At 45.6% G+C, this 23,930-nt stretch overlaps 1 protein-coding gene across 1 annotated transcript in view; it reads right to left on the bottom strand.

The window, feature by feature from the left end:
• Positions 1-513: 513 nt before the first annotated feature.
• KSR1 (kinase suppressor of ras 1) overlaps positions 514-23,930 on the bottom strand; it is a 108,200-nt gene continuing 84,783 nt past the window's right edge. Inside the window, exons 6-21 of the mRNA XM_053367924.1 lie at positions 21,315-21,375; positions 20,516-20,599; positions 19,330-19,391; positions 19,068-19,174; positions 18,362-18,530; positions 17,854-17,895; positions 16,576-16,630; positions 15,930-15,978; positions 12,993-13,378; positions 11,945-12,041; positions 11,108-11,241; positions 9,405-9,536; positions 8,907-9,042; positions 7,817-7,950; positions 1,909-3,741; positions 514-1,869 (exon numbers count right to left, since the gene is read on the bottom strand). Coding sequence (XP_053223899.1) covers positions 3,663-3,741; positions 7,817-7,950; positions 8,907-9,042; positions 9,405-9,536; positions 11,108-11,241; positions 11,945-12,041; positions 12,993-13,378; positions 15,930-15,978; positions 16,576-16,630; positions 17,854-17,895; positions 18,362-18,530; positions 19,068-19,174; positions 19,330-19,391; positions 20,516-20,599; positions 21,315-21,375 — 1,727 coding nt within the window. The 3' untranslated portion in view covers positions 514-1,869; positions 1,909-3,662. The remainder of the gene's footprint in view (positions 1,870-1,908; positions 3,742-7,816; positions 7,951-8,906; positions 9,043-9,404; positions 9,537-11,107; positions 11,242-11,944; positions 12,042-12,992; positions 13,379-15,929; positions 15,979-16,575; positions 16,631-17,853; positions 17,896-18,361; positions 18,531-19,067; positions 19,175-19,329; positions 19,392-20,515; positions 20,600-21,314; positions 21,376-23,930) is intronic.

Below are 23,930 nucleotides of genomic sequence, written 5' to 3'. Positions count from 1 at the left end.
CCTGCTGCAATGCTGTACAATGCAATTCCTTCTGTTTCCTCTTAAAAGTAAGTCTCATCAAATTCAACTGGGCTTACTCTAGGTAAGTGGGTAAATTACAGCCACAGCTGAAAGGACTCCATTCATTCCCTGCCACCACCCTGCTTTCCGCCTGGGTTTAGTGGAGTGACTCTGGATTTACAGTAATGTAAACAGTGTTGGGTCATGCATCTCACTTGTCCTGCTTCGCTCCCTAAGGATTTCGGCCTGGCTCCAACGTATCCTTGAACACTGACAATGCAATGTGCTTGTCTGAATGGAGGTCAGAAAGGGGTGTGTCAGCATGCTGAAATTAGCCTACTGTGCAATCATTGGCTCGCCCACGTTTGCCTCTGGCCCTGCCCACTGCTGGCATGCGGCCCTCAGAAAGTTGTAGAGGAGGAAATGTGGCCCTCAGTCTGAAAACGATCACATGTTTTAAAGCTTAAATAGCTGTAGGGTTAGGCCAGATTTATGGAGAATAGAGCTACAATCTCTCTTTCTCTCTCGAGGGATGGCTGACCTTTGGGCAATCAGATGTTGCTGAACTCCAGACTGAAATCATCTCTATTGGCTAAGTTGGCTGGAGCAAATAGGAGCTGAGGTCCAGCGACACCTGCAAGGCCACAGGCTAGTCACCCCTAGTTAGGCAAATACATTCCCAGATGCTGGGAATAAAGAGAGATATTCCCATCATGCCCTGCTCTTGGGCACTCAGGGAGATGTTTGATGCATATTGAATTGCTACCTCTTCCTTTGCAGTTTTATTAATTTCAGGTGTGCCAAACTGAGAATGATCCTAACTGAGAATGCAGTGCTGGGAGGGGGTTTACAGTTCCCCAGAGCAACAGGAATTAAAATAATTTAGTAAGAATCCTTAGGGTAAGACTTCCCATTGGTGGCAAGTGTTTGAACCCCAGGCAAGTTGAAACCAACTCTTCTTCCCTGCAAGCATGAGTGGATCTCTCTTCATTAGAAAAGGCAACCAAAGGAGTGCACTGTATTATAATCCAAGGACCTGCTGCACTGAGGGGTACACAGCATTAACTATACAGAGGAAAGTACTGATAAAGAAGCCAAAATTGGGCCCGTCAGTTGCACTGCGGATATTACGTGGCTTACACGAAACAACTCGCACTTTCCACCAGAACTGCAGCTTTCAGTGTTTGACCTGTGTCTGGGCCACATCCGTCTGTTGTGGTGGTTGAATGCTCATTCACACCACACATACAAAAATCCCTGCTCATAAAAAAACTGAACATGGCAAGGTTAGAACTCTTTCCCCCTGAAATGCTAACTTCCTATGTGCAGAGAATGTGTACAGAGCAACATTAAAGGACGTGAGGGATGGGAACTGTGAGGGGAAAATGGGTCTCCTATCAACTCTCAGCACCCTAAACCAACTACAGTTCCCAGGATTCTTTGGGGAAGCCACAACTGCGTAAATGTATTGGGCAGGTGTGGCCTTTTCACTGCATCGCAGTAACCAGAAACACCTCTTCTCTCTCCGCCCCCCCTCAAAAAAAGGTACTTCTCTAAAGTACTTTCCGTGTCAAGGTAGCACATTTAAGCTCTCTTCCAATGAGATGTTCTGCCTTCAGTCTGTCTTCTTTAAAAAGACAAAAACTGTTCTATCCCACAGAAATAGGCTTCCGTCTCCAACACTTGGGAGTGCGGTCAACGGTTCAGGATGAACCCCAAACAAGTTATCACCACACAGAAAAAGCCTCAAAAGAGCTCCCCCCCTTCTTCACAGTCTTCTAAGAAAATGGCAGGACTGGTGGACTACAAAGACAAACAACTGCGTTGCGAGATTTCTTTACCCTGCCACAAAGGACCTATTGGACAGTGCTTGTGCCACCAACCCTGAAGGCTAACCCACTACCATACCTTGGCCTACATATTTTGGAAATTGCTCTTAATAATAATAATAAAGGCTGAGCACTTATTGGAGCCATTAGTGAGGATTCTTCTTGGGTAGACCCTGCTTTTTTGGAAGAGGGCAACAGCAGCATTAATAAATTACCACTTTCAAGTCCTCAAAAACTTTTGAGATTTCCCTCAGCAGACAGACATAACTCGGTCCCACTCCCCGCACAGTCTCCAGCAACCCACCTTATCATTCCTCATCAGGGATCCTTTGGAAAGAGTGGAATGAGAAACTGTGTCTCCTTTACACCAGGTGTACACAGGCCCTCCAGGTTTTGCTGGACTACAACTCCCATCACTCCTGTCCGTTGGGCCTACTGGGGCTGATGGGAGCTGTAGTTCAGAAACATCTGGAGTGCTAAGGGCTCCCCACATCCAGCTTACACAAAGCACCAGAGGATCACTGGAACAAGTGCCCTCTCTCCGCCCCCCACAAAAAATCTGACCATAACCCCCTTGTACACACCAGAAACCCAAAAAAACATAAGAGTTCCACAGAATGACCAGCTCTCCCTCAAACGGTTAGAAATAGTGGTTATTGGGGAGACACAAGTAGCTGTGCAGAAAGTGACAGCTCCCTAAAGGAAAAAGTCCTATTCAGTTCCCTTCTAGTGTCTCCAGCTCTTTAGATACCACCTACATACCTCCCAAAAAACCCCAAACCTTCCCCAAAAACCATGAGGTAGGAAGCTTGCTGTAAAAAATGATCACCTACTACATGCCAGGGGAGCAGAGGGGGACACACGACTCTTGTCCAGCAGGCCCGATTCAAAAGCACCTACCCCTTCATGGGGCAGTTTTGATAGGTCCACCCACCTGCCAATCACCCGATGCCATTATATTTCTGGAGAATCCATGCCTACTGGAAAGCAAACAGGGTTTGACGCTGCATTTAAACAGCGTTGAATGCAACAAACATTTCACACTTGAAGATCTCCCCAGAAATATATAGCATCTATCCCACTTTGCTTCAGCAGCCTCTAAGCTTATTTTTTTTAAAACAAAAACAATGGGATTGTCTACACAAATTTAAACCACTTCCAAACTCTGCCTCTGCTATCATTCTCAAATTAGGCTAGGAAAGTGTATTTCTCAAAAGGGAATATGGGATTTCCTTCCGTACACCTTCACAAAAGCAACGGTTCCTAGCATTCTCTGGGAGCAAGCTGAGGCGGCTGAACCAGTTCCGAACCAGTTCACACTTTGCATGTATACATGCCCCAAGGGGGGGGGTGTGCAAACTTCATTTTGAACGGATCAAACATTTCCACAGGGCGAAACAGAAAACCTTTGCTGCTTCACAGATGAAACCAAGATTCATAGTCAGGTTGTTTTTAACAGTGCCAGTTGAACATTTAGGGAGAGGGGAAATGGGATGGTGTTTTTTAAGATTAAAAAACCTTTTATCACATTTATTATTAACCATGAAAAATATAATTCACACAAGGGGAAGACAACAACAGTCCATCAGAATGTAAACATTTTTAAAGTAAAGAAGATGCTGACTCGAGATGTCAGAAGCAAAAGTAACGAAAGTCAAAATGAAATCTCGTTGGGGGCCTGGGGGGGGACCACATCTCCCCATGGCCCTTCAATTATTTGGGAAACTTTGCAGAGGACTCCGATGATCCACTTCCAGGTGTGTGAGTGACACAGATATATATATTTTTTTCCGGAGGGTGGAAATGAAGAGAGAACCATGAACACACAACAAGCTATATCTTTTGATTACTGGATTCCAAATCTCCCAAGGCAAATCGCTCGAACCGGATGGCAACTTTGCTACTGTTAATGCTGAAGAGGAAGGTGGAGGGTAAAGGGAGGGTGGGAAAAAAGGGAAATTAAGCAGTTTCACTTTGAGACCTTGTACAAAAGCAACAAGTGCTGATGATGAGCTAATTGGTTCCATGTACTAACACAAGAGAGCAAAACACTGAAGTGGTCTGGGAGGAAAACAGAAGAAACTGTACAACTCAAGGAAGCTTCTTTCTTACAGAAAAGAGTGTTCTCTCCATTCTTGAGGTTGCAAAGCACAGCACTTGCTCTCCTCTCTATTTAAATCTCCCTTTGTGTAGAGATTTTCAAAAGGGATACATGACAAATCTGAAGAATCATGAATTGTGCAGGCTGTTTATGTTAGCTAGATTTAATATGTTTCCCTCAATGATAGTGAGAGGAAGATATTTAGCTCTCCCAGAAGCAGAGCATCTCTGCAAATGTAGTAAACAGGAACCTGATACTTTGGAGCATATTTTCTTTTCTTGTGATTTTGGCATTTATGCCAGAAGACAATTATTAGAGGCCTAACAACTCAATAGGCTGATTTCTTTACCACCAGTGGTTCAGGACCTGCTTTCGGACAGGAATGATCAAATTACTTTAATAGTGGCTGAATTTTTGAGTGCTGTCCATGTAGAAAGACTGGGTCATTATAAAGAGAATTAGTGGTTCTTAATTGATCGAGAATTCAGTAGTGTATTATTTATGCAAACTGATTTGCTCTGGAGTTAAAGATCTGACCGGGACAAACCTTGTTATGTTGAGCTCGTATTTTGCACAATTTTTATATGGTGTCTTGTTTGATAATGTGTGGTTTGCTATGCCTAATAAAGGATAACTATTTAAGGAAGCTTCTTAGGGAGAAGATTTGGGGGGGGGGGCACCTCACCTATGACATTCTGCTGATATGGAAATATATCTCATTGGAGAGGGGCACGACCTATTTTACAGACAAACACGCAGTGTCACTTGCAAAATGTTTCTCTTGCTGCGCCATGTTGATCAGGAAAAGTCTGCATGCCCCAAGTTTCTGACCCAGTCTGTGTGCAGGAAAAGTAACATATTTTGGGGCTAGCTCAAGACACATTGCCGCCAAATTTGGCCTCCCTAAATTGCTCCACCTCCACACTAGTTTACTTGGACACAAACCTGAAGAAAGCTCTCCTGCCCTCCAGATGTTGCTGCACTCTCGTCTCTCATCACTGCAGCTAGCTCAGGATAAGGGGGGTTGTAGTTCAGCAACATCTTAGGGTCTGCTAGTTCCCTACCCAGGTCCAATGAAAATCTGTAAAGCACTGAAGATTGGACAAGATCCCCCACCCTACTTGTCCCTTTCAGACCACCCTCCTTGAGGAGGAAAGCAGAAAGTTCACTGGCTCTGCTACTACAAAGCTGGGGCCATACTCTCCTGCCTAGAAAAGGACTAGCAGGGGAATTTCCTCTGCCAAATCATGGAATTGTAGAGTTGGAAGGGACCCAAGAGTCATCTAGTCCAACAATGCAGGAATCTCAGCGGAAGCATCCATGACAGATGGCTATGCAACCTCTGCTTGAAAACCTACAAGGAAGGAGCATCCACAGCCTCCTGAGGCAGGAAGTCAACTGAACCAGGCTCACCTCCAAATCCAAGGAGAGTTCAGCCATGGTCTCTTGAGAAGGAAAACTCACTCAAAAGGGGTTTGGGGGGTGCTGGAGAGCAAGGATGTGTAGATTTCAAAAGGAAGCTGAGATTCAGTTTGCCTATTGTTTCCCAAAGTGCAAATTAGGTAGCTTTGCTTGCAAGTGAAAATGGAATCAAATTTTTAGTGGATCACTGGCTTTCTTGCCCTTGAGCTCATCTCTGGGGAGGAAAAATGTCATGGGTGTGATGCCCCTCTGAATTTTGCTCTTAAGTCAGATTTCCCACTGCTACACCTTGAAGGGACAAGCGAGAAGCAGAAACACAAGCAAAAGCATGCCCCACAATGCTGGCCCCTGTTAAACGCTGCCTCAAACACACAAATGGGATTAGGATTATTTTTTTAATGAACTAGGAGCTACTGCACTGACATTAATTTAGTCAGTTAAGTTGGTCATAGTTAAAAACTGCCCGGAGAAGATTAACCAGGCAGCGGGTTGTTGTTTTTATTTAAGTCCTTATTTATTTTTAATTATTTTTAAATACAAATAACTTGTTAAAAACTGCCTTCTCTCAGAAAAGCCAGAACGGCGAGAGGCAGATCGGAATGATAAATAAACAGGAAGAAAAACAGAAGAAAAACAGTTACAGGCTTCAAGACGGCTAGCTTTGCTCCTGCGTGAATTTACACAGATTTAACCGATTAAACAATTAACGGATTGAAAACGCTCTTGTTTTTAACCCATCTCTAGTGGGGAAGGAGAGGGAAATATGCACATCAAGAATTATCCCAACTGAAGCTGTAACTTAACAGACTTGAGAGCAGTTTTCCAATCTGCTGCTGCTGGCTGGCCCCAAAAATGCACAGATGGATTTATTAATTTCCTTAAAGCCCCTCTCACCCCACCAAAAAGGAGAAGCACGCAACACTGCTTGGTTGGTTTGGGTGTTTGCTTACAAACTTGCTTGAGATGCTGGTTGGTAAAAGTTCAGAGAAATAACCGCTGGGAGCAAGTCTATAGAGGAAGGAGAAGAATGCCGGGACAGGAAGAGGCGAGGTGACAAGTGCTGCAGCCGCTGAAAACGCTTCGGAAGAAGGGTTAATCTGGACCAGGTGTTAGTAGAACGCCACAGTTCTTGCAGACAGGAATGGTTATTTCGAGTTACAGCAGCCCACACCAAGAGAAGAGGCGGGGAAAAGGAATTCGTAGAAGCAGCAGGGGCATCCAAGGATTAAAAACCGGCAGCATGTGTGGTTTTGTGTGTGTGCTTGCGTGCACACATTTAGAGCAGTTGTCCCAAGTTGCTGAGTGGGTTAGGAGACAAGGAAGCATGCAAGGCAGAACCCAACTATTGCATCAGTAGCTACATCCTATAAGGAAGGAGGTGAAAGGCAAAGGGAGAAAGACAAGAGAAGGAGCGTTAGTTCACCGTTAAAAACTCAGCCGTACAGCAGAGCTAGCTTTGAAGGGCTCTGCGGTACAGGATCTGCTTTGCACCCGGGTAGGGCTGGGAATGTCCCCTGCGTGAGACCCTCGAGAGCTGCAGAAAACGCTGAGCAAGATGGACTCAGGCTCTGACTCAGTATAAGCTGGCTTCCTGTGATCCGAGCACACAGCAGAATGATGCTTGTATCTTTAAGCAGAGATTGGAACAGCGCGTTTACTGTCGGAGCCTTAATTCTTTCCCCCCATTTCTATGTAGATATTCTGGTTGGGGGCAGGGGAGGTGTAGCTGTTTGAAAGAAAGAACTTTGCGTCTAGGTGTGTGCTGAATTACCACACACGTATATGCCCCTCTGAACCCACAAGTGAATTCAGGAGGGGCAGCTGGTAACCTAACAAGGAGTCTATCTTGCAGAGGTAGCGAGAAGTTAGGACCCAGGGGATCTTAGCCATTCTCCTTAGCAGTGGGCAGGACTCTGGCTGTGTACACACCCTAGATTTAAAGCAAGTGACTTCCCCCAAAGAATCCTGGGAGCTGTCGTTTGCCCCTCACAGAACTATGATTCCCAGCACCCTTAACAAACTACAGTTCCCAGAATTATTTTTGGGAAGTTATGCACAGCCGTGCCAAGGGTGATCAGCTCAAACGCAGTAAACCATGGCTTGCAGAGGGAGCCAAAATGGCACCCTTTAAAAAAGTTGGACTACATTTCCCATCAGCCCCAGCAAGCAGGGGCAAAGGCCAGGTGCGATGGGAATTGGAGTTCAACAATTTTTGGAGGCCACCTTGTTAGCTCTCCCCGCAAACCATGGTTTACCATGTACAAGCTGTACCATGTACAACTTTGTGACGCACCGGTGGGCACACTAAAGACACATGGGGCTGCAATGTTAGTGTGTTAAATGCAGATATGCATGAACCTACAGAAGCTTTCACCCCGTTGCAGATATTGGGTCCCCAACCAGCATAATCAACTGTGATTTCCAGAAGCAGCTTAGAGGCAAGCGGACACAGGGCAATACGTACTCGGCTGATTTCCAGAAATGTCCCGGATGAGAGAGCCTCCGGTTGAGTTTTGGCAGTTTTTCAAGCATTTCCATCAAGAGAGTGAAGCTAGGACGCTCACTGACATCGAAAGACCAACACGCAGAGAGAATTTCCTAAAAAGAGGGCATTGCGTTTTTAACAGGCAGTTGTGTTACTTACTTCACATTGAAAGGGGATATGGCAAGGGTAGGCATGTTTTTGAAAAGCAGCTCAGGGAGAAACATGACCAGACTGGGGAGCTTTCATGGGTTGTTATAACAAGGGAGGTGCAAGGAGTTTTAAGCTTCAATCCTGGCTCCAGAGTTGCAGAGGCAATTGAGTTTCCCTTCAACCAGCTACGATTTCCCAGAGTGGTTAAACAATCCAGCCACCTTCCCAGGGAACTCTGGGAACTGTGACTGGAATGGGAGTCTCCTAGCAACTCTCAGCACACTCAACTACAGCTCCCAGGATCCTTTGGGGTTGCTTTCATGGGTTGTTGTGATAGGGGAGTACGTTTTAGCTACCATCTCGGCTTCTGGAGCAACCAGATTGCGGGTGCCTAGGCTGTTCCCAGCTACTTTAGGCTTAGTCCTGCACAGGGATGCAGTCAGAAGACAGGTGTGTAGCAGGTGTGGGAAACCTAGAGGCCTCCAGTTGTTTGGGAAGGACCATAGCTTAGTGATAGAGCACCCAGGTTCAATCCTGCCTGAAACTCTGTAGAGCCAATGAATTATAGCCAGGGTAGATAATATCAACTCAGATGGGCCAATAGTCTGACTCAGTATAATGCAGTTTCCTGTGTTGTTGAACTACAACTCCCATCATCCCACACCACTGGACCAAGACATTTTGGGGACTGAAGCAAAGGACAAGATGGTGCTTCTCCCACAATGGAGGCTGGATAGCATCCTCCAGCACATGGCGGGCTAGCTAAGGAGGCACGAGGCAGGCCTGCCCTCTGAACACAGCACCGCTATCCCCCTTTCCAGCACCTGAGATCCTGTCACTCTGCCTAACGCTTGGGCCGGCCCCAGGCGGTTGATGTACTAAGCGCAGCTGCCAACGGAAGATTCCCCCGTTCACTTACTCCAACTTCTTTCCCCAAGCTGCTTGTGGAGAGGACCTGCTTCATGCCTTCGCCACTCCCAATCTGCCAGATCAACGCCTCAGCTGGCTGGCTCTTAAAGGGCCACTCTCTGGCTTGGAGCTCATACCACACAGTCCTGAGAGGCAAAGAGAGGTTTTGAAAAGTTAAAACAGGAAAACTATCAATGTACATCTCTGCCCTTCCTCCAAGGATTATGTCCCCAAGATCTTACGGTATTCTCACTTAAACTGAAAAGTTACTAAGAACTGAAAATTGAGAGCCAAAGGTCTATCACTGTCAGGGCCCAACGACAGACACGTCACCAAGAACATCATGGAGCAGGCCCTGCGGAACTCCCTGCCAGTTGAAGTTCAGTGGGAATCATCCCTCCCTTCTTTCGGGTGAGTCTTTGGAAAACTGGACTGTTTAGGCAGGCCTTTGCAATACGAAATTTCTCCTTTTTAACCAGTCAGCGTTTACTGATGTTCTCACACGTACCCAAAAGCATAGACATCAGCTGCCTTGGAAAACGGGAGCTTATCCTCATCCTTCCCCGGAGCCATCTCACGTACGATCTCTGGAGCCAGGTAGCACAGCCAGTCGTGGGGCAGTTTCAGTTCGTTCTCGCGCCTGGTGTCAGAAAGGGGGGCGTTACTGGACTTGGTGATGTACCCAGCAAAGTTCTACTCAGAGAATTTCATTTCATTTATTAAACTTATTAGTCACTTGTCACCCAAAGGTTTCAAAGTTCCTTACAACAAAATGAAAAAAGGTATACAGTGGTACCTCGGGTTACATACGCTTCAGGTTAAATACGCCTCAGGTTACAGATTCCACTAACCCAGAAATAGTGCTTCAGGTTAAGAACTTTGCTTCAGGATAAGAACAGAAATCGTGCTCTGGCGGTGCGGCGGCAGCAGGAGGCCCCATTAGCTATAATGGTGTTTCAGGTTAAGAACAGTTTCAGGTTAAGAACAGACCTCTGGAATGAATTAAGTACAGTACTTAACCTGAGGTACCACTGTACAATACACAATACTATAGGGAAAAGGGGTGTACGTCATATAATACATATTTCATATAACATCCATGCGGTGGGACGGGGGACAGGGACAGGGACATGCCAGTAGCGAACAACATTTACAATACTCAAAACAATAAGCAAAGCAATACTCTAACCCCCCAAATAGCAAATAAGCAAAACCTCAACCTCCCTCTAGTCCAAAAATCATCAACATCGAACCAGCATTTCCCCCCATTTAACCTTTCCACCCCACCCAGAAATCTGGGGTCAAGGCCAATGTTACAAATCAGTGGTGGGTGGGTCGTCCAGGGATGACCCTGGCATCTCTCCTCTCCCTTCAGGGGGACGCAGCAGCAAAGCAAAGCAGGAAGATGGCAACAAAAGTTTTACCTGCTTTGCAGCTGACCTGGCTACTGCTCCTGTCTTGCCACTGGTGCAGTGCAGAGCCATTAAAATAAGCGAACCCATGTTGGTTCACTTTGGCAGGTGTACCTTGAGCGGGGCTAGCATTGGATCCAAGCCAGTACTCTACAAGGCCAACACAACTTGGGAACTCAAAGGAGGGGATAACTCAGTGGAACAAGATACCATACTTTTCCATATATTAGACAAGGGTTTTTTACTCCAAAATAAAGTAAAAAATGGGGGGGGCATCTTATACATGGGTAGTGCAGAGGGGGGATGGGTGATTGGTTGCCTCCACGAGCAGGATTGGGTGAGTGAATGGTGTCTGCTGCAAGGGCTGCTTTGTATAGGCTGCTGCTTTGTGAATAGGGTGGATTATTTGTGGATGCAGCAAGGGCTGCTTTGGATTGGCTGATACTTTGTCAAATGGACTGGTTAGTAGCAGATGCGTCAAGGGCTGCTTTGGATTGGCTGCCGCTTCGGCAACTTGGATTGTGTTGCTTGCTATTGTTAGCACGTGCCAGTTGGGTGAGTGATACTTGGTTCGGCATTCCCCCCACCCCAAATTGCTCATTTTCTTAAATTTGAGCCCCCCCAAAATAGGGGGTGTCTAATACATGGGGTTGTCTTATAGATGGAAAAGTACAGAAAATAAGATGAAATGGGGGGGTGGGCTTCTATAGGCGCCATAACTCAGTGGCAGAAGGTGCCACATTCAATTCCTGGTTCACATAGAAGCAAATGGAGAAAGAGGTAGCAAAAGAAAACTTACCTTCCCTCCTGAACCACACCAGAAATCCCGAACAGACCAAAGTCTGTGATCACAACTTTTCCGTTTTCATAGAAAACGTTCTTCGACTTGAGATCTTTATGCACAATCCCTTTTGCGTGGAGATACCCCATGCCCTGGAAAACATCAGTGTGTTAGCCTTTTTGCAGGCAGATCTGCATTCCTTGGCATGCTACCCGGTCAAGCCCCTGCTGTGTCCACTCCTAGACCCCTCCTGCTTTATATAACATTTCCTTCTCTTTCTGCTCATCTTGCACGCACCTGTCACCCATACTGTAGAAGGGGACAGCGTGGGCTCCTATGGTATGGTGAAATAGCACAGCCTTGAAATGAATCTCCCCAAGTTACTAGCACACACACAGCAAATATCACTAGCTTTGTTGCCCTACGCAGTTTATATCAGTCATTTGTGGGCAAAAGAAAGCCAGTTATTTAAAGATGTCTTTGCCTGAGCCCCTGACAGAGAAACCTAAACTCCAAGTACCACTGCCAAAAGCAATATTGACAGTCAATGTTTTAGATCCAGGATGGGCAACCAGTGGCCTTCAGGTGTTGCTGAACTACAACTCCCATTATCCACTACCATTGACCATGCTGGCTGGGGTGGATGGGAGAACATCTGGAGACACACAGATGTTCTCCATCCCTGTTCAAATGTTTACAAGAGAAACAGAAGAGGCGGGGCAGAAAGGCAGAGCAGTGGCTCCATCCACCATTGGCTCCAGCCCCCAATTCATGTTTTCCACAGGGAAAAAATGGTTCCCTATCCCAAGTAGCCTTACATATTACCTTAATAATCTTATGCAAAATGCTTCTTACCTTAATGATCTCCTGGGCGATCTGCCTGGTCTTGTTAATATCCAAAGATATCTTGGGATCCCTTACAAACGAATGAAGCGTTCTTCCTTTGCAGAAGCTAAGGCAGATGTGGGTAGACAATTGAGTTAAGAAGAAAAATCAGAACTGTCTTGTGATGAGTAAATGGTATAAGGAATGGTTATGCCCACTTCATACTATCCCATCACAAACAGGCACATACCCAGGCTGAAAAAAGCTACAGATCCATAGGTAGGCAGGTAAGAAGAGTCCAAGGGTATAAATGATGCAGCATGATAACTGTCAGAACTAAATGTGGTTGTCTTCAAACCAGTGCTTGCAACCGAGGTTAGGGGCTGGTTTGCAACCTTGGTCAAAAGCATAACTGCGGATCTCCAGATTTTGTTTTTCGAACAAACAATGCACTGATTTGTATTTTAAAATTGTTATTCCACCTAATAGCAAGCTCACATAGCAGTTCATAATAAAAAGAGGCAACCAAATATCAAAACTACACCGAATTAAATCAAAATTATATCTTTTTTTTTAAAAAAAAACACCAAACACATTCAACAAGTAACTCAAAGAAGCATGCAATATAATCAACAGGGCACCAGTACACAACACCAGCACAAACCAAAAACTTGTTTTTTAAAAAATGTAAAAGATCCCATGAAAATTCTGTAAGATTCTCATCAAAGGTAAAGTAATGCTCCCCTCAGAAATGCAATAGCAGTTCTGAAATCCGCCTATGCAATTTCATTAGGCTCACCACATGCACCCTTGGGTTTTAGAGGATTATTCACCTCTTCTTCCGATTCATTAAATTTATGGATTGTTCGGTAGCTTACAAAGTTATTGCTTATCGCTCAATATTATTCTTTTAGGATAAACTTTAGATGGGACACTTTGGAAAGTAAAAGATGAGGCCAGGAGCCACACCTTCGACATGCAGTTTGGAACTGTTGAACTAACAAAGCCCTAGCAGATCTAATTTCTTTTTAAGTGCCAAAATAATAACAATAATAATTTTAAAAATCAAGATGCTTACCTAGTAATGATTGCTAGGTGAGGGGGGTGCATGCAGGCCCCCATGAAAAGCACCACATTCTCATGTCTGGTTTGTCTGTAGTTCATCACCTCCTTCTTGAACAGTTTCAGGTGGTCCTGATTGTTCCCATCGATTTCCAGCAACCGGATGGCCACCTCCCCGTGCCATTTCCCCCGGTAGACCTTGCCCCACCGCCCTTGGCCAATGGGGTCGCCCAGCTTGATCTGCTCAAAGGGGATGTCCCATTCCTGCAGGTAGACGCTGGTCTGGCTGACATTCCGGGACATCACCCCTCGCCGCCAGCGGTCTCGCCGCTTCGGCAGGTCGTCAACCTCATCTTCATCATCCTCGGCTTCCGATTTGTTCTGTTCTTGGTCTTCCACGTGCTTGGGAAAGAAACAGGTGTTGGGAATATCAGATACCAAGTCCTGGTCGGCCACATCCTCCCTCCCCAGGCCTTGTGGTGGAAACGCTTTGGATCGTTCCACTTCAGCATGGCTAAATCTCCAATACCCTTGGACACCCGCACACCCCCTAACACCTTGCATTAAGATCATAAGAAGACCCTTGCAGGATCAGGCCAATGGCTCATCTGGTCCAGCATCCTGTTCTCACAGTGGCCAAACAGATGTCTGCAAGGACTGCAAGCCAGACCTGATCAACTCTTCCTTCCTGTGGCTTCCAGAAACTGGAATTCACAAGCATGCAAACTCTGGCAGTGGAAGAAGAGTATAACCATGTCGGTTAGCGGCCACGAATAGTCTTATCCTCCGAAAAATTGTGTAATCCTCTTTTAATGGATTCACATTGATGACTAAAGGCAAAGGTAAAGGGACACCTAACCGTTAAGTCCAGTCATTGCCGACTCTAGGGTTGCGGCGCTCATCTCGCTTTATTGGCCGAGGGAGCCGGCATACAGCTTCCGGGTCATGTGGCCAGCATGACTAAGCCGCTTCTGGCGAACCAGAGCAGCTCATGGAAATGCCGTTTACCTTCCCGCTGGAGCGGTACCTATTTATCTACTTGCACTTTGACGTGCTTTCGAACTGCTACGTTGGCAGGAACATTGATGACTACCGCTGCCTTTTGTGGAAGCAAATTCAATAGTTTAATAGTGGAAGATAAGTCCCTTCTTTTGTCTGTCCCGAATCTTCCAATGTTTATCTTGAATTCAGTTCTAGCATTGTGAGAGAGGGTGGGGGAGAACTTTCCTCTGTTCGCTCTCTCCCTGCCATGAATCATTATATATATTTTTTTTTCATCAGACCTTTTATTGGCATCACATACAAACACCCAAAACAAATCAACACAGAATCACCACTTCCCCAGTGGCACAAAACTTTTGCTAAAAGAAAGGAGGCAGAGCAGTCTATCGTCACATCTCTAGGTCTCCAGGGAGATCAGACGTCTGCGGTATATTTCGATGACAAAAAACCAAATAGAGATATTTAGCCACTAACTTGGTGAGCTCCTGATCATTCCCCAGTAATAGAAAACATATGACCTCATTTTATATGCTATCATGTCACCTCTTACTCGCTTTGTCTCTTAACTAAAAAAGTCCCAGTTCCTACCACCTTTCCTCATTGGTGAGTTTCTCCATCCCCTTATATAATTAAATAATTTCATAAGTTGTGAGTCTTTGTTTCTCATGATTTTGTATGTATTGTGGTATTTTATGCATTGTGACTTGCAGTTATTTTTATTTCTCTCAGTTTAGTAATTACTTATTGCAAGTAATTAAGGTAAAGGTAAAGGTACCCCTGCCCATACGGGCCAGTCTTGCCAGACTCTAGGGTTGTGCGCTCATCTCACTCTATAGGCCGGGAGCCAGCGCTGTCCGCAGACACTTCCGGGTCACGTGGCCAGCGTGACAAGCTGCATCTGGCAAGCCAGCGCAGCACACGGAACACCGTTTACCTTCCCGCTGGTAAGGGATCCCTATTTATCTACTTGCACCCGAAGGTGCTTTCGAACTGCTAGGTTGGCAGGCGCTGGGACAGAACGACGGGAGCGCACCCCGCCGCGGGGATTCGAACCGCCGACCTTTCGATCGGCAAGTCCTAGGCGCTGAGGCTTTAACCCACAGCGCCACCCGCATCCCTGTGATTATTGCAAGTAATTACTAAATTACTTATTGCAGGTTAAAGGCGAATTTCTGTCTAATTATTTGCTGGTGTTTTGGGAGTTAATTTTATTGTGTTCTAATAAATTACTGAATATTACTTTATTTTATATAAGCCATTCCATTTTAAAGTTATGCTTTGTTTTTATATTCATTATATGGTGTGCGTTCTTTGTTGTTTATGTTGTCGCTGCAAAAAACGCCTTGTGTACAGTAATATAGAAAGGTGGTATACAAATTAAAAGTGAAATGAAATTATAATTTTGAACCTTTTCTGAACCTTTTCCAACTCCACAATATCCTTTTTCATGTGAGGCAAGCAGAACTGTAAACAGTATTTCAAATGTGGTTGCACCACAGATTTGTATAGAGGCACTGGGATGGACCAGGCACTCGCCTAAGTCTCTGACTCCTTGTTCCTGATTCCACTGCCTTGCTGAGTTGCACGTTGCCTGAACACTCTGTGCTAATCAACCTTGCACTGTGGCCTCACCTAGCCTCTGGGTCGTGTTTTGGGCCAAGACTGACTGTGCTTGACCTTGGCTTGTAGAGACAAGACTGCACCTTGAACCCGACCTTCTTGGATAAGTGTTTCAGGGAAAGGCTTTTACCTCCTGAGACTGAATCTCCAGAGGGGCACCCCCTGGAGAACAACAGAAACATTCCAGTGTAGCCAGCAGAACAGGCTGCTCTGTGTGTGCTCGGCTGCAGGGTGAGTGTGGGTGCCTACGGGTCCACAAAGGTTGGCGATCCCAGCTATACGAATTAATAATTTCACTCCTCAAAAAAACCCTCAACAAATGGAAACTTACCTCCACGTCACGTTCTTCAACCCCGTCCGTCTCTAGGTGCTCATCAGCACTATTTGACAGAGAAAAAGGGAAACGAGAGAGTTGAGCTGAGTTGACAATTGCAAGATGGCACAAATGATTGAGAGTTATGATGGCCCAATGACTGAGGTTCAGGTAGAGATGGGAGACTATGTCACTGTTGATTCTTTCATTTTTCCTGCCTTAGGTTCAGTTCACCACATCGGTTTGCAATTTATTTTTTTGTAAGTCTTCCCAAAAAATTGTCAGCATTTTAGTGTAAATTTATCCTGCTGTGCATATTTTTATATATGCAATTTTGTCTAATAGTCACATGATTATGTCAGCATGCCTGATGGTGGTGGGACCCTGACACTGGCATTAAATGGTTAAAAAAACCAAAAAACCAGTGAGGGCTGACCATGCTCAGTAACCACGGAATATTGAACGTCGACTGGAAAAGAAAAATGGAAAACTGGGCAGGGGAACGGAATGGAGTATCTATGAGAAGGGCACATCTAGTTGGCTAGAACAGGAGCACCCCTGTTGGGCAATGAGAATACACCATAATGTTTATTAGTTGATTCCTCCTGTCCAAATAGAATTGTTAGAAGGGGAAAGAGAGAAAAACAAAGACTAACCGACTTACTTAGTGCTTTCAGTAGATTCCGAAGGTTGTGTTACTTGGGGGGTGTTGGGAATTTCTACAGAAAAGAGCAATATATGAAAAAAGAAATTGATGTTTGCAGTTCAAGGTTGCCGTTGTTTTGCTTTTAACAGCTGCAGTAACATTCACTCAATAAGTACCTAGCCACGTAGAACTAAAGACCCAATATACACAATTCAGAAGAATCACAGTCTGTAGCAATCCTGGATTGTATGACTGATGGGGAATCAAATCTACTACATAACCTTCTAGAAATCTAGGTTAAAATCTCTCTTCCTGATGTGTGTGCTTTCTACATGCAGTGCAGGGGAACATTTCAATAAACGATTCCCTCCTCGCCCCTCAACTGCGGACTGAAGTGGTACATTCCCATGCCTGTCCACTATTACATCTGCTTTGGTGTTTTATACAAAACTCACCACACTGCCAGCACCAAACAAGATATTGTAGTGCTGCTTTCACTGGCTCTTTGTGGACTACAGCTCCCATCATCCCTGATCACAGCCCTCAGCTGCTGGGGCTGATGGGAATTAGAGTCCAACTGTTAGGATATTTCCGTTCCACCTTAAAAGGGAGCAGGCTTTGTGAGTCACAGAGTCTGCGTATTTCCTGTTCACAGGATGTTTATGTTTTCAGTTGCTTTCGTTTTCTCTCCTTCGTGCCTGAACGCTGAAGCAGGCGGACATGTTTTTCTTTGTTCTGACCAACGTTGAATAAACTTGTAAATATGCTCTCCTGCTGTGCATCTATCGCTGTGTGAATTCTGCTGAAAGAGTGTGCACCAGCCTAAGAATGTGGCAAGCTATTTCTGAGGCTTCGTGTCGCTAATTGCTGATACTGCCTGTCTACCAGAGGTAAATGGATCGTCCGGCAGCTGGCTTGGGGGCTATGATGGACTGTGTCTCCCTGGCAGTATCCCAACATCCAGAGAGCCCCATGTTTGCCACCACAGCAGTAAACCGAAGTTTTTATTTTACATCGCCTTGAAACAATTCCATTGAAGGAAATCAATAATAATAATAATAGTAGTAGTTGTTGGTTTGCACCCATCAGCACTTTCTGTGCTATTTAAACAACATTGGCACTGCAGGGAAAAGGAAACGTTCCAGTTTGTTCATGCAAGCAGGGCAGAACGTTGATGCATCATGCAGAAGGAAGTTAAGTCACTTTGCCCTAAGCCCACCCTCCGTTCTGAGAGTGAGGGGGAAACAGGAGCGTTAGGAGAAATGGCACCAGCCAGTTAGAAGCAGAAGAACTCACCTGGGAAGATAAACTGTTGTCTATGCTGAATGTAGTAGGCAGCTTTTTAAAAAAGGAAGAAGGAAAAGGAGGAGAGGACAGCAAAACAAAATGTAAAAAAAATCACAAGAGATTAGCATGTGAGAAAACCATGTCAGCAACTGCCCCCATAAATTCAGTGAATTAATTCAAGTTCATCATTAGTAAATTGTAAAACAAAACAGGCAAGGCGGGTGCATTTGAGTGCATGCATTTTGGAAAGATTGCAGCTGGGTTGGAGAATGCATCACCTCCTTTCACATTCAGAAGAACAATGCAAAACTTGATTTAACTGCCATTTATAGCAAACCACACATCTCCAAATCAAAGTGCATGGCCCCAGAGGCGGATAAACCTACTGGTGTAGCTCCCCTTCCCTGGCATTAAAAGTATAAGTGAAACAACTTAACCTAATGGTAGGGTTATGGCTCTGCTCCAAGCATCCCCTGTTCTACCACCCTGGTCCCAGAGAACAAAACCACAAATTTACCTGGAAAGTTGAACCGGCTGTCCCGTTGGCCCATGGGAGATGGGTTTGGGGGTGGCGTTGCACTGGGGGGGTTGGAAGATGGGAAGGGGGCTGGGGAAGAGGGCGTGGAGGAGGTTGTGGAAGATGGGTTGCTGCTGGAGTCGAGGTGGTTAATTGTGGGCGGGTGGTCCTGGAAACAGACAAGAGAAGGCAGAAATCATGAGCCTTAAGCCTTGATAGCTCTGATCCAGCCAGAATGTTTTCCATCACTTCTAAAAGGTTATAAAAAGCTCGCAGAAACAGGGGAAGGACCGGGAGGAGCACGTCGCATGCACATTAATTATCAAATACTTGTTCAATATAAAACACAATATTTATCATAGTGCAAAACATTTACCAGAAGACAAAATAAGAAATTTTACAAACTAAATTTAATTCAGATCTGCACCCAAGGAAGCAGATGTTTTAAGCAAAGAAATTGTAACTGGCTTCCAGTTATGCAAAGTTTGTTTCTACTGTACGCCAGATTCCTAATAAGCAATTAATTTAAACAAACCAAATAACTCTGAAGTGAAATCTGCTGAGTTCAGTGAGATTTAAGCCTAGGTAAATATGTCTATGATTGCAGCCTTGTTCTGTTTTTTTGATTGTTTGGCCAGTCATGGGGGGGCAATCCTCTTCTGGGGGTCCTCTGCTGGGCTTTGCACCCTTTTTGTAAGCCCAGTACCTTTTTAGTTAGAGCTTTCGGAAGAGTCCCAAACTGCGGCTCTGATGGTCGGTCCACCGGGTTATTGATGTCAGAAGGGACAGACTCTGCCCGCTTTAATCGGGGTACTATTGAAGATGGGTGGAAGAGAAAAGAGGGGGGAAAGGAAACAATTTATCTCCATTTCTTGTTATTGCAACAACACCAAGGTGACAAATTAGCTTGAGTAGGGCAGAAATGTTGGGGGGGGAGGGGTACCCAATTAAAAAAACCTCACACTTACTGGGTAAGAAAGATATTCTACAAGGTGGGGCTTCTTTCGTGCATTTGTTATGACACTTTAATCTGCAAACAAGAAAAAGGTGCATTAGAGATTATATAACATTATATACAAGCATCCCCTGCTTTAGACGTGACTGATATGTGCGTCATCGTGTACATGTGCACAGTGCAGAAAATGGAAACATCCTAAAAGATGTCACTAAAACGGGACGTGGGTGGCGCTGTGGGTTAAACCACAGAGCCTAGGGCTTGCCAATCAGAAGGTTGGCGGTTCGAATCCCCGCGATGGGGTGAGCTCCCGTTGCTTGGTCCCTGCTCCTGCCAACCTAGCAGTGCAAAAGCACGTCAAAGTGCAAGTAGATAAATAGGTACCGCTCCAGCGGGAAGGTAAACGGCGTTTCCATGCGGTGCTCTGGTTCACCAGAAGCGGCTTAGTCATGCTGGCCACATGACCCGGAAGCTGTACGCCGGCTCCCTCGGCCAATAAAGCGAGATGAGTGCCGCAACCCCAGAGTTGTCCACGACTGGACCTAATGGCCAGGGGTCCCTTTCCCTTTCCCTAAAAGGGCAGAACGAGGACAGAGCACTGCAGAGTGGGGGGGGCAGAATGGGGTGTTTCAAAGGCACGTGCTTTCACGCAAGCGCGCAATGACCTGGAACGCAACCACTGTGCAAATCGGGGGTTGCCTGTCATTGTAAGGTTGGAAGGGACCATGTCCCAGTTCATGTCCTCACTTGACCACGAAGCTCGCAGGGTGACTTTGGGCCAGTCGCACTCTCTCTCTCAGCCTAGCTTACCACCCAAGATTGTTGTGCGGGTAAAATTAGCAGGGGTGATAAAACGATTAGTGGGTAGAGCCAAGTATGTCACCCTGGGCTCTGGAATTAAAGTCACAGAAAGGAAGCCTCCAGTTGAATTCCTTTGAACTGGAATGCCAAATTTCATTTACATAATTGCATTTATCGCCCACCATTCCTCTAAGGAGCTCAAGTGGGGGGGGGAGGGCTGTATGGGGTTCCCTCTCTCTCAATTTTATCCTCACAACCAACCCTGTGAGGCAGGTTAGCCTAAGAGACAGTGACCAGCCCACTACCCTCTTGGGTTATGACGGCTGAATTGCCTCGCAGGTATGCTGGCCCACATACCTGGGCCAGGTGAAGGGGGAAGGTCCTCACCGCACACTTACCTGCAGTGTTTGCACTTCACGCCAAACATCATGCTTTTCTGACACACCTGGCAGACCTGAGAAAGCCATGACTTTGCAGAGAATCTGAACAAGAGGAAGCAAGCCAAGACAAAGAAGAGACATTCGTATTTTGTACAATTTGTAAACGGTGTCTGTTTGATAATGTGTGGTTTGCTACGCCTGATAAAGGATCCTGATTGACAAAGAAGACACAAAGGAGAGGAAGGTTTTTAAAAAATGTATTATCAGGAAAAAAATTCAAAATCTGAAAAAAAAAAGAAGGGAGCCATATTTGTGAATTTCACGTGGTTATATTCCACCAGGGAATGGTTCATTCCTATCTGCCCTCTACCCCACCAGTATCACGCCCCAGAAAACATTTTAGAGCTGTGTTTTCAAGCAGAGGTCATAGCACGAGGACAGAGAAGGTCCTGTGCAAAGCAGAAGGTTCCAGAAGACTGCTGTTGAGTCACCAAGTAGCATTACTAGGATTGAAGCACTAGCTGGTCGCCGCTGGGGACAGGGGGTTCCATGCAGGCGAGTGAGCAGGGCTGGGGAAGGAGAGGCAGAAAGGTGCATTTCTAAGATGGCGCCCATACATGGGGGTTTCCAAGGCTGCAGTCTGAAGCCCCCACCCACCCAACTCTTCTTTCGCAGACAGTGGAATGAGATTTGCATAGGGGAAAGTCATACTGCTGCAGCAACAAGGGTATGTCCACCCCCAATGGGCTTGAGCTAAGTCTTCAGAGAATGCAATCCGAGCAGCTTGTCACCCACTGAAAGCATGTGGAGCATTTACCTGTGTGTTACAGACAGACCAATATCTCTTCGTACAGTCTGAGGCGATCCCGGGGGGAGATCTGAGAAGCCAAAATTAAAGGCATCGTGTTAGGTTTCACCAGAAAGGAAGGTGGACACTGTGAAACAACACACGGGCCATCCATGCAACAGGTCGGGAGGTTCTCCTTCCTATCGACTCCAGATGGCAGCAAATCCCAGCTCCACACAGCAATACTTCCCCGTTGGTCTATTTATCGGGATGCCAGAGCCAGGAGCTCTCATTTCCCGCAAATCATTTGGCAGGGGATGTTACAAAGGGGCAAGTTGTACGGCTGAAGAATGGCACAAGCTACTAATGCAGGGGTGGGGAACTTGTGGCTCTGAGGAAGTTCCCAGACTCCAACTCCCATCAGCCCCAGCCAGCATGGCCAACGCTCAGGGGTGATGGGAACTGTAGTCCAACCAGTGGTATCTGGTGCCCACTGAAAATGAAAAGGTGGAAGGCAGTGCTAGAGATGAATGAGTTTGTCAACTTCAGTTTTCTGTTTTTCATTTGCCTGATCTTATATTCGGTTCTTCCTGTTTTTGCAGCCATTTACTGTATTTTTTGCCCTATAGGACGCACCGGCCCATAGGATGCACCTAGATTTTGGGGGGGGGGGAAATAAAGGGGGAAAAAATTATTTCCCCCCCAGGCACGGGGCTGGGGCTGGGGAAATAAATTTGTGTGTGTGTGTGTGTGTGTGTGTGTGTGTGTGTGTGTGTGTATGTATATATATTAAATACACACAGATAATTACAATAAAAAGAGCACAGCACCAGCGCTTTCATTAAAACAAAGCACCCTAAGGCACAAAATGCATCAGGAGACTTAGTTTGGTCAGAATCGAGCATACACTTCCAGAGTTAACACTAAATACAGTGGTACCTTGGTTTACAACCACAATCCGTTCCGGAGTCTGTTTGTAAACCAAAGCAGGTTGTAACCCAAGGCGCGCTTTCGTCAATGGGGCCTCCAAAAAAAATTTGTTCATAATCCCCCACAAATGGGTTGCAATCCGAAAAAAGTTTGCAAACCGGGACATGCACTTCCGGGTTTGACGTGTTTGCAATCCAAAACCTATGCAAACCAGACTGTTTGTAAACCAAGGTACCACTGTACATTACTTCTGGCGAATAAGCCATCACAGCTGCTAGAGGGCCGTGAAAAATTGTGTCCTGGGCTTTTAAGACTCGTCTACCCATGTACTATCTGAAACCCAAGGGGCGTATTGGTTGCCAGATGTGATTTTTTTTCCAGCTCTCCTACCCCCACTAATTAAGTTTCCCCAAATTCCAAAACAATACAATTCATAAACTCAGAAAACATAAGCCACAGCTCTGTTTGAAACAACTGATTATTCATATTTTAAAAATGACTAATATGCCTGCAGTCGTGGCCCCAGGTGTTGAAACACACAGAGAAACTTGGTTTCAGTGCAAAGCGACATAAATTCACCACATAAACCCCACTGTCCTTCACGTATAGAAGCATTTTGATGTTCAGCCTAGACTCCTTTTAAAACAAGACTGGGGAACTGCAACATCAGAGACAAGACCCAGTGTGGGTCTCTGGGCTGGCCCCTTCTTCTCGGTCTAACACACACAGAGCTTGTATTTCTTATCACAAGAATAACTGAGATAAGAAAGGAAACATCTTTCCACATGAAGGCACCCAAAGAAACCGTGAGAATACGAAAGGAACAAACTCTCTGTGTCTCCTCTTTCCAGCAGAATTTCATTTTCTTGGTGGGGAGGAGAGACATACCCTAGAAGGCAGGCAGGCAGAAGTTGTTTGTGACAGACATGGGGGACAGAGGCCCCCTTAATTATTCTGTTTAACTGTATAGACACTAGAGGCAGAAATTTTCATCCCATGGCTGAAACTAACATAATAAATTAGACAATCAATTTCAGTGCATTCCAGCACAAGGGTAATGTAAAAAATATGCAGCAAATAGAATAATATTTTATGATGTAACATTTGCAAACTAAAGAAAGCTCCACAAGAAGAGTGGGTGCTGCGCATATTTGCTTGTGTGATTTCCATTCCTGGCCTTCGATGAACATGCAAATTGCTGCAATTTCTGCTCCCGTCTCCATCTGCAATGGGATTTTCTGACATCACAAGGTAAGGACCAGGTAACACCCTCATTCTCCTCCACCACTGTCTTTTCTACCCTTTCACCGTTACCTAAAATTCTCTAGGGCCTGACACCATGTAGAAAAATAAATGTGCCCTTTTATTTTGAGCACCTAATTTGCTGTCCGTCCCCTGCAACCTTCAGCACAGAATGTAGGATTTTAGATGGGGGCAGTCAGAGGATCTCCAGAGAACAGTTAGGGTGTTTCTATCCAACTAAGCTCTACTCTAGATATTTGTATCCGCCACTGGCCTTTCGATGGTCTACTCAAGAGCAGACCCAATGAAATGATGGAACTCTTAGTAGCACTTAGTTTGCTGATAATCTAAGCAAAAGGTAAGATCAGGAGCGGGGAACTTTTGGCCCCCGAGACGTTACTGAACTCCTGTTTTCCCTGGCCACTGGCCATTGTGCCTGCGGCTGTTGGGAGTTCTAGTTCTGCAACATCTGCT

Source organism: Podarcis raffonei, chromosome 15 (genome assembly GCF_027172205.1).
Source record: "Podarcis raffonei isolate rPodRaf1 chromosome 15, rPodRaf1.pri, whole genome shotgun sequence".
Taxonomy (NCBI): domain Eukaryota; kingdom Metazoa; phylum Chordata; class Lepidosauria; order Squamata; family Lacertidae; genus Podarcis; species Podarcis raffonei.
The sequence above is the reverse complement of the archived record's forward strand: the minus strand, read 5'-3'. Positions and strand labels throughout refer to the sequence as shown.